This window comes from Artemia sp. Qi Xiang Cuo, chromosome 11 (assembly GCF_049724085.1).
Source record: "Artemia sp. Qi Xiang Cuo chromosome 11, ASM4972408v1, whole genome shotgun sequence".
Classification (NCBI taxonomy): domain Eukaryota; kingdom Metazoa; phylum Arthropoda; class Branchiopoda; order Anostraca; family Artemiidae; genus Artemia; species Artemia sp. Qi Xiang Cuo.
Genome location: NC_142804.1, coordinates 53,296,974 through 53,307,733, shown reverse-complemented (window position 1 = coordinate 53,307,733; position 10,760 = coordinate 53,296,974). Strand labels below are relative to the sequence as shown.

Here is a 10,760-nt window from a genome sequence, read left to right as displayed (position 1 = left end):
ATCTAATAATGAAAAATAAAATCATTAATTATTATTAATAAAATTAAAAATTTTCTATTGTTTTCTTTTTTCTTAGATTTGTTCAATGACGAGGGGGAAGTAAAGACTTGGCCGTTTCGTGAACCGCAGTTATTTCGGTAGCCTCGGCGTATAGCGTTTGATAGTATATTAAATGATTAATTTATAATTTTTGCGAATTTCCACTGGAATATTTTATCTACGTCTAGTTATTGTACTCTTTTCTTCAAGGTAGACTGAAATGATGTTTTGTGCAAGGTCTATTTTGGAATTCTGAGACAGAATTGGAGGGAGAAATGTTAAAAAATTAATCAAAACATTTGCAAAATTTGTGGTCTCATTTTTCATTAACAGAAGAGGAAAGGTGAAAGATCCTCTTTCTCGTCTTTATATCTGTCTTGGCATCTTCTTCCTCCTTCATCTTTTCTAATTATGACTAGACAAGTATTTTTCTGCTCTTCCACCCCTTTTCTCTTCTCTTTCGTAAAGATATTTCCATAAATTCACTGGTATTTTTTATACTTTACGTACACTTATGTGCCAATTAAATTCGCACATCTCTATTTTTGAATACATGGACAGTGTAAAGTTCAATTTTCGTTTGTGAAATGACTGTACTAATACACCCTTTGTAAAACCATAAAGATCAGTTTCTTGTTTATTATTATTTGTTAGTATTATGTATCTGGGTGTCCTATCCAATAATTATAAACCATTATTTGACAACGAAAAAATATAACTTAATCGCTTTTACGTTAGCAAAATGAATGATTTTTTAGAGGTTTTGAGAGTTCAGAGTGCAAGAATAGATCTGAAAACTAATGTTATACAAACTAAGTCACTAAGACTAGGAATAAGTGAAGCTGAAGAGGTGATGTTGGGTAAGGAGAACATCGGTAAGTGAACAGCTTCACTTATTTAGGTAGTATTGCTAGTAAAGACGGTGGTTGCAGTTAATATGTTAAAAGTACAATAGCAAAGACCGAGGGTACTTTTCACTGTTGAAAAAAGTTTAGAAGAACAGGAAAATAAGTCTGCGAACCAAGGTTAGAATATTGGAAGCTTCAGTGATGATAGAGGCCAAGTATGGCTCTGAGGCGTGGGCGGTCCAAAAGACCGAGGATTGTTAGATGTTTTCCTGAGGAATTGTTTACTGAATTTATTGGGTACCCGTTAGACCGACCGTATTTTAAACAGTAAGCTGTATGAAAAATGTGGTTCTATCCTCCTTTCGAGAACTATAAAGAGAGAAAGTATGACATCGCTAGGAATCGTTCTGGGATGACAGATTGCTAAAGATAGTCCTTGTCGGCCAACCGTTTAGGGACAAATGTAAAGCAGGTCGTCCCCGGATGGGGTGGGAGGATGTCGTAAGGAAAGATTTAAGATTAATGGGAACTTCTTGGGAGGCGTAAAGAGGGAGATTTTGAATATTTTGGGATGCAAGAGGAGCGTGCGTAGCTGTTTTGGCCTCAGGGGGCTTGGTACTGCAGTGAGTTGTTAGTAGTAGTAGCCTGCTTTTATGCAGTAAGCTATGAAGTTTATAGCCCCAAAATAACATAAAAGAATAGTGATGCATTTCAACCCTCTGTACAAAACATGAATGCACTTAGAAGAGTATAAAAAACAAAAATGAAAGCACTGGCAAAAAATTCACAAGAAAAAACTCTACTATTTAGACGCAGCCAAACTACACAGTAATACGGAACATCCAGGATATTTTTGCAACGCTTACACAATCCATCCACAAGCTGGTCTATCATCGAAGAAATATAAAAAAAAACACCTATTGGAAATGTGCTGGTTACGAGCCCAAAGCGGCAGCTCGAGAAGCTATTCGCAAAAGTGGAAGAATATAGCTCGAACTTGCTTCTGCTTAAAAAATGTGGAGAAACTCCATAGTGGAACCAGAAACAATACACGTGGGGCAAAAAAAATCGTATCAAAGACGTAGTTGTTTTAGATAAAAAAGTTCCTAATCCTTCAAGCAACTAGTTCAGAAATTTTCACATGCGAATCTCCACGATTTCACTGCATTGATGGTCACTTTTGATTACTATACCGGCGTTTTCAAGATACTTAATTCTAGAATTTTTACAGAATGAATAATTTCAAACACACATCTTCAATCTTGGTAGATAATTACAAAAGTATCAGTAAAGTCCGAAACGATGTCGATTCTACATTCATTAGACAGACTCAAAATTGTTAGTTTTGTGGACGCAAGTAAAATCTTACAGAGTTTACTATTAAACAAATTCCTACATAACACCTGAATTTCAGGTGCCATGTGAGGCAAGAACCGGTTTGTCCTGCTGCAAGTACCAGTACAAGTAGTACGTTAGGAAAACCAGGAGGGCTAGAACTATTACCACTTTCAGTGAAATAAGTCACTAATTGCAAAAAGAATATTCTGTTTAGTTTCCCAAAATTGTAAGTTTTTACTGACCACTCATTTTCTTTTCTTTCGGGAGTTTACCCTATTCTTGATAACAAAGATATCCAGTCAATCTGATGGTATTGTTTCCGTTTGCCCCTTCTCTTTTTTTATTAAATCTACCTCCGTGATTTAGGAATAAAAACATCACATATATTTACGGACTCCTTGACATCGCTTTAAAAGTTATGCCTTTTGCTGGCAAACTACCCCACGGTACAAGTATCTACCCGCTCACAGTGTCCTTACTCGTTTGATATAATTTTTGTTGTTGTTACGAATTTTCCTTGTTTGATGTGTTTGTTTCTTTTTGTACCTCTACTTGTTTTGTCGCGGGTTATAAATATATTATATTATTATAGTTGTGGCGCAAAGGCTTTAGGATTCTATTTCCAAATTCAAACTCATGGATGCGTTTTTTTGGGGAAATACGGATTCCCTACTAAGACTATAATATGACGAAAGCGTGTATTTAGGGAGCAAAATTTTTGAAGAAGCAGAAAATGCTTTATTTGAACTGTTTTATAGCTAACAGTAGAAGTCGCAAAAACAACTTTGTTCAGTTAATTTAATTATTTTATAAAACTAGATTTTTGTAAAACTAGATTGATTTCTAGAAAAGGTGACTCAACATCAACTGAAGTCAACAGCAGTTTGGATAGCAACATCTGCACTTTCAGTTCCAAAGCTTGGCATTACTTCACCAAAAGCCGCAGATAACGCTGTTTGTGTCTGATTATCCATTAATTTGTCATAGTTCTCTAAAAAAGACATACCAGTTTGCGTTTGACTGTCACAAAACCAAAGGTCTTCAAAAAGAGTTCCCTTCTCTACCGGCGTTTCGAAATCAGTCTGGGTCGACACCCCAGGTAATACACTATAGCCATCACATGGAGCTCCAATAAAGGTGCAACTATCTGTCTCAGTACTTACAGACGACTGAAATGTTTTCTTGGGTACTGGACCAGTCTCTGTACTTGTGTTTTTCTTCGCTTTATTGCTAAAACATATCTTAGATAGTGTGCTTGGTTTCATTTTTCCCTTATTAGTTCTTAGAAATGATATTTTTTTCACCTTACTACTAATGGGTATTTGAACGTGAAGCACACCATTTTCCAGTTTAAAATCACTGATTTCTCCACTTGATTTCATAACGCTGCTTTCACTCTTATTGCCATCGGCACAACTTAGATTAGACTCTTTTGATGAAGCCTCAAATGCTACACTGTTTTCATTCAAGGTTGATATTTCAACCTCTTGAGCGACTGAGACTAATTCACAATTCCTTGAGGAGGAAGAAGAAACAACAAGCTTCAATCCTGAATGAGGCTCAAGGTAAACTAAAAAAAATGAAAAAATTAAATTTGAATAGATAAAAGAAACCACAGTAAAAATTAAAAAAAGCATGGCCAATTTACTTGCTAAGGTGTAAATCAGATAGAAAGAAAAAGAAATATACCATTAGAATATTCATTCAATGCACTTTCAAAATATAGTAATAACCACTGTGACAATTAAATCCCCTCCCTCAGTTGCATGCTAAACACAAAAGTTTTCTGATCTTGAAAGTGCCCATCTCGCATCTTGAAAGTGATCCTGTGCTTATCTCATAAGTAGTCAGTTCATAATGCCAAATAAAACAAATTAAAAAAAAATCAAACTTTTCTACATAACCTAGGGCTATATTTAAAGATTTATCAATAAAGACAGCGTTAAGCACAATGTTTGTCACTCATAAAACAAATCACAAAAATAGCAATGAGGAATTGTGACAAAAAGGAGAAAATTCAAAGAAAATAAATACATAAACATTTTTGCATTGCCAAAGTGGTAAAAAAACCAATTTTTCTGAAATAATGTGCAATTATTAGATGTGGACATTAGTAATTAACACTAACATTAACACTCTGCTTATTATATGTTCATGATTGTAAATATTATGCTACAATAAGAGGCAGCCATTAGAGATACCTTAGTTAGAAAGTTGTTCTGCTTTCCAAAAAAACACAAAAAAAAAACAAAAAAAAACAGAAGAATCAGTCGTTAATAAAAATTTACTATGATGCTCTGTAGGCTATATGCTTTACTAGGCTATATAATTTCCTCAAGGGAATCCACTCTTTAAGATCACCTTACAGCACTGTTTGCCGTCACGGGGGTTCTGGTTAGGCAAACTCGTGAAAGGTCTTCCCCGACGCCACTAAGAGCTCACATACAACTCTATGCTTGAATACTTGTATCTTAGTTGTTTCCAAAACCTCTGATGGCAGGCTATTCTGCTCTCCAACAGCCCTATTAATGAATGAATCCTGTTTATTTTTCTTCAATATCTAATCACATAAATTTTATATTGATGCTGCCGAGTTCTAGGATAATGATCTAAATTGAGAAAAGAATCTGTCTGAACATCATCAATCCTCCTAATAGTGGTATAAGCATTATTTAAATCTGTACACCACCTGCAGAGTTGAAGGGAAAGATATGGAGACTCTTCGGAAGCATGGAAAGCCGCATTTGGGTGAGGGAGGGGGAGGGACTGGGAAGCAATTACGACGGCAGTGATTATTATATTTGATTTTTTTCGAATTTTGATTATTATATATATATATATATATATATATATATATATATATATATATATATATTTATATATATATATATATATATATATATATATATATATATATATATATATATATATATATATATATATATATATATATATATATAATTAAGAGTTATTAAAAACTTAAAAAGGAAGAAAACGAGCGAACATACAAAAAATGTATGCAACACCTGTAAAAGTAATAAAAAGTGAGAAACTAGCGGTATGTTTTGGTAAATTTTTTTTCCGTAATGTGCGAGACGAAAACAAATATTGCTATAGAAGCATTACGTTCAGATACAAAAGCTAAAGATTTAGTAGAGTGAAAATTATTCTGAGTGCCAAGAGCCCAAGTAGCCATTTAACACTTGCCGAGGAGCGGGAAGGCCCACAGACTACTAATTTCAAGTATAATGAATCCATCCAAAAAGAAAACTTCGGCGCTTCATGAGAATAAAAGAATATGGTATCGATCATTCCATGAGTGCTCTAATTTAAAACTAATGCAAAAACCAATAAGCCCAATCCATTGTCCATTCCAGTTCCTTTGGTTATTTGCTTTAATGTACAAAACTACATAACAATATAACTTATCCACAAACATGGTGGAAATTTGACAAATAATATTTTCTCTACCAATGATATTAGAACATACTTTTACCTGGCAACTTCAGATCACTTTAAAAGTCATTTACAATTAAATAATTTAAAAACTAATAGTACTTTAAATTTACATCTTTTTAGTAGAATATGTAATTTCAGATATAATTGAGAAAAATTAGCTCATCAAGCTTTTCAAGAAAGAAGACACATCGAAGTGTGGTAACTGGAGGTTATCAGTCTTTCCTCTGTCCTGAAGAAACTGTTCTTACAGATAATTCACTATCACTTTCACAAGGTCTTGGATAAGCCCCTGAGAGACTAACAACATGGCTTCCAACCATACCTCTTTGCTCTGACTTTGCTGTCCAACGCGTGTTCTTCGAGGAGCGCAATTGAATGGAGGCAAAAGATGTAGTTTTCAAAAACGCATTTACCTCGATCAATCGAGAGTTGTTATGAAAACTTCTCTTTTATTACAGCATTCGAGATAAACTTACATCCTTGATCATTACCTGTACAAAAACACTGAGTGCAGCATCCGGACCAGCGAAGTAAAAGTATGGTATTTCCATAATATGTTCGGAGTCGAGCAACAGATTGTCCTCTCCCCCCTCTGCTTTTATCCCGACAATGGACTATTTACTCTAGGATTGCACGGCTTTGGCATCCAAATCTGTGACAAATGAGTAGCAGATCTTGATTTTGCTGATGGCATCACTCTGAGACGAACAAGGGCAGATTCCAGGATCTCTTACTGCAATCCCAAAGAAAGCGAGTCTTTTCAAAACCAACTCAGAAAGAACTAACCTAACCATACTCGCCGGAAAAGGTTAGGTTAACTCATCATGAGCACTCATGATAAGTTAACCTAACCTAACTTAAACATGGAGAAATGTTTCTATTTGTCTATTAATATTTATTTATACCTAACCCAATCTATTGTTTTGGAGGTTAGATGAACGAGTTTGAACGATTGTCTTTAATACTAGAACGAGTCACTCATTTTCTAATTTAAAAATTTGAGGGGTAAATCCATAAGACAAAGGAGCTAAAATTTAATTTAAAATTAGAATAGAACTTTAAATTTTTCATATCTTTGAGAAAAAAAACAGAACTGAAGAAGAACCTTTTTATTTTCTTGGAAAAACTAGAAGAGAACTTAGAATGTTTTTTGTCTTTGATAAATTAAGAGCTGAAGAGTAAGCTTTTTTTATGTTCATTCACTTAACCTCGTCTAAATTAACCTTAAAAAATGAAATAAAGCTATGTCAACTTTGCAAATTTTATTCAACATATCCGACAAAGTGCTGGAGGGATGCATTCCTGTCGACTTTTGGATGATGTTTCCCCATTTTTCGATAATCATGGCGATTTTCTATTTCAGTTTTCTCAAGGTCATTCCTTTTGACTGATAACACTAACATCAAAACTTAAACGGTCAGAAATAGACGCTGTTTCTATAGATTTAGAATAAGAAAAATATTTTCAGGTGTGGGACTCGAACCCACGACCCCATATGGGGACCAGATGTTAATTCTAGTGTCTTAACCACTTGGACAACTTGGCTTCTAAGCAATTTCTGATCATATTCATATTATAATTCAGTTTCATTGCTTAAGTTCAGAATTGAGCTAACTTCTTTCTCTTCTTTAATACAATTCAGAACCTCGTCTAAATTAAACTTTAAAAAGGAAATAAAGCTGTGTTAAATGTGCATATTTTATTCAATATGTCTGACAAGGCGTTGATTAGGTACATTCCTGTCGACTTTGTGAGGATTCTTCCCCATTTTTCAAAACTCAGGCAATTTTCTCAAGCTCTTTTCTCAATGTCATAGCTTTTGACTGAAAACATTAAAATAAAAACTTAAACGGTCAGAAATATATAGGTTATTTCCAAAGATCTAGAATAAGAAAAAAATTTTCAGGTTTGGGACTCTAACCCATGACCCCATATGGGGAACAGATCTTAAGTCTAGCGCCTTACCCAGTTGGCAAATCTGACTTGTAAACAATTCTTGATCATATTAATATTGTACTTCAGTTTCATTGGTAAAGTTCAGACTTGAGCTAACTTTTTTCTCTTATTTAAGAATATTCAGAAGAGAATTAGAACATTTCCACTTTTACATTTTTTTTTTATTTAATATATTAAATACCATAAAAATTTAGTTTCTGAATAAATCCTTTTACATAATTTATTTAGTTAAATCACAAGACATTATGAAATAAAAAAATTACATAAGAAAAAAATTGTTTGGTGTGGGGTTCGAACCCACGACCCCGTATGGGGACCAGATCTTGATTCTAGCGCCTTAATCACTTGGCCAACCTGACTTTTAAGCAATTCTTGATCATATTCATATTGTAATTCAGTTTCTTTCTGTGTGTGTCGTCTCTTTGTGTGTGTTGTCCCTGTGTGTTAGTCGTCTCTCTCTGTGTATGTGTTTGCGCACGTAACCTCGTCTAATGTGAATTTCCCCAATTCGTATTCGTGGACTATCACCTTAATTTTGAGCTAGTGAATTTAAATTATTCAGACTGTAAGACTGAGACACAAATTATGAGCTAATGAAGTTCCACCATTCAGGCTGTGCTGCTGATACACAAATATACAGCTGGTAGAGTTCAACCATTCATGCTGGTGGACTAAGACCCCAATTCTGAGATAGTGAATTTCCACCGTTCAGTTTGGTGGACTGGGACCCTAATACTGAGATGGTGGACTAAGACTCCAATTTTCCAACTCTTGCATTCCATGACAGAAATTCAAAATGAACTTCAAAAACTTAAGAGAATGTAACTGTGAGAAGGTAAAGCACAGCAAGTCACCAATGAAATATTCCAACTCTTGCATTTCACGATAGAAATTCAAAATGAAATTTGAAAAATTAAGACAATGTAACTGTGATATGGTAAAGCACAAAAAAACACTACTTAAACATGACTGTCCATAAACATCGTAATTTTTTGTCTAATTGTGTGTGTAAGATTTTTTTTGCACTTAAGCTTTAGTGTGCATGTGTAAGTTTTTCTGTGTGTGTGTGTGTTTGTTTGTGTTCTCGTTTATTTGTGCTTGATTGTTTTTTTTAGTTTTTGAGTTTTTGTTTGTGTGTGTGTGTAAGTTTTGGCGTGTGTGTGTAAGTTTTCGTGTGTGTGTGTGTGTAAGTTTTCGTGTGTGTGTGTGTAAGTTTTTGTGTGTGCGTGTAAGTTTTTGAGCGTGTGTGTAAGTTTTTGTGTGCATGTAAGTTTTTATGTGAATGTAAGTTTTAGTGTGAATGTGTAAGTTTTTGTGTGTGTGTGTGTGTGTGTTTGTGTGTGTGTGTGTCGTGTGTGTGTGTGTAAGTTTTCGTGTGTGTGCGTAAGTTTTCGTGTGTTTGTGTGTGTAATTTTTTGTGCGTGTGTTTAAGTTTTTTTTTTGTGTGTGTGTGTGTGTGTGTTTTTGTGTGTGTGTGTAATTTTTTGTGTGTGTGTGTGTGTAAGTTTTTGCGTGTGGGTGTAAGTTTTTGTTTGTGTGTGTGTGTAAGTTTTTGTGTGTGTGTGTAAGTTTTTTTGAGTGTGTGTGTTATTTTTTGTGTGTGTGTTTTAGTTTTTTTGTTTGTGTGTTTATTTTTGTGTGTTTCTTTGCTTTTTTGTGTGTTATTTTTTTAGTGTGATTTTAAGTTTTCTTTAGTGTGTCTATTAGTTTTTGTTTTCATGTTTGTTTTCGTGTTCTTTTGTAAGTTTTTGTGTGTGTGTGTGTGTAATTTTTTTTGAGAGGGTGTTATTGTTGGAGTGTGTGTGTATTTGTTATTGTGTGAGTGTGTATAAGCTTGTTTTTGTTTTTGTAAGTTTTTTTTCGTGTTTTTTATATTTTGTTTTTGTGTAATTTTTTGTGTTATTTTAAGTTTTTTTGTGCATGTAAGTTTTTTAGTGTTTGTGTAAGTTTTTGTGTGTGTGTGTAGGTTTGTGTGTGTCTAATATTTTGTATGTTGATTTTGGTTTTTTGTGTGTTTGTGTAAATTTGTGTGTGTGTGTGTGTGTAATTTTTTTGTGTGTGTGTGTGTAAGTGTTTGTGTGTGTGTGCAAGTTTTTGTGTTTCTAAGTTTTTGTGTGTGATAGTTTTTGCGTGTGTGTGTAAGTTTTATTGTGTGTGTGTGTAAGTTTTGTGTGTGTGTGTGTGTAAGTTTTTGTGAGTGTGTGTGTGAGTTTTTTGTGTGTCATGTGTTAGTTTTTGTGTGTGTGTGTGTGTGTGTATGTTTTTCTGTGTGTGTATTGTTTGTCGTGTGTGTGTGAGTGTCCGTTTTGGGGTGTTTCTTTGTTTTGTGTGTGTGTGTGTAATTTTTTTTGTGCATTTAATTATATTTGTGAATGTAATTGAGCTTTTGAATTTGTAAGTTTTTGTCTGTGTGTGTGTGTAAGTTTTTCTGTGTGTGTGTGTGTGTAGTTTTGGCGTGTGTGTGTAAGTTTTCGTGTGTGTGTGTGTAAGTTTTCGTGTGGTTGTGTAAGTTTTTGTGTGTGTAAGTTTTGGCGTTTGTGTTTTAGTTTTCGTGTGTGTGTGTGTATGTTTTGTGTTTGTGTGTGTGTGTGTAAGTTTTTGTGCGTGTGTGTGTGTGTGTTTTTTTGTGTTCATGTGTAAGTTTTTGTGTGTGTGTGTGTGTGTGTGTGTATGTTTTGTGTGTGTGTAAGTTTTGGCGTGTGTGTGTGAGTTCGCGTGTGTTTGTGTGTGTAAGTTTTGTGTGTGTGTGTGTGTTTGTCAGTTTTTGTGTGAATGTATGTTTCTTTGTGCTTTTTAGTTTTAATGTGCTTGTTTATGTTTTTGTGTGTGTGTGTGTGTAAGTTTTTGTGTGTGTAATTTTTTTATTGTGTGTGTAAGTTTTATTGTGTGTGTGTGTAAGTTTTTTTTGTGTGTGTGTGTGAAAGTTTTGTGCGTGTGTGTGTGAGTTTTTTTGTGTTAATGTGTAAGTTTTTGTGTGTGTGTGTGTGTGTGTGTGTAAGTTTTGTGTGTGTGTTAGTTTTGGGGTGTGTGTGTATGGTTTCGTGTGTTTGTGTGGGTAAGTTTTGTGTGTGTGTGTGTGTGTGTGTGTATGTTTTTGTGTTCATGTAATTTTTAGCGTTC

The 10,760-nt window shown here is 34.2% G+C and overlaps 1 protein-coding gene across 1 annotated transcript; it reads right to left on the bottom strand.

Moving 5' to 3' along the window:
* Window positions 1–1,602: 1,602 nt before the first annotated feature.
* LOC148947135 (uncharacterized) lies at window positions 1,603–4,023 on the bottom strand. The gene has a single exon (XM_089097278.1). The coding sequence runs from the start codon at window positions 3,860–3,862 to the stop codon at window positions 3,089–3,091; it is 774 nt and encodes a 257-aa protein (XP_088953404.1). The 5' UTR covers window positions 3,863–4,023; the 3' UTR covers window positions 1,603–3,088.
* Window positions 4,024–10,760: the final 6,737 nt, after the last annotated feature.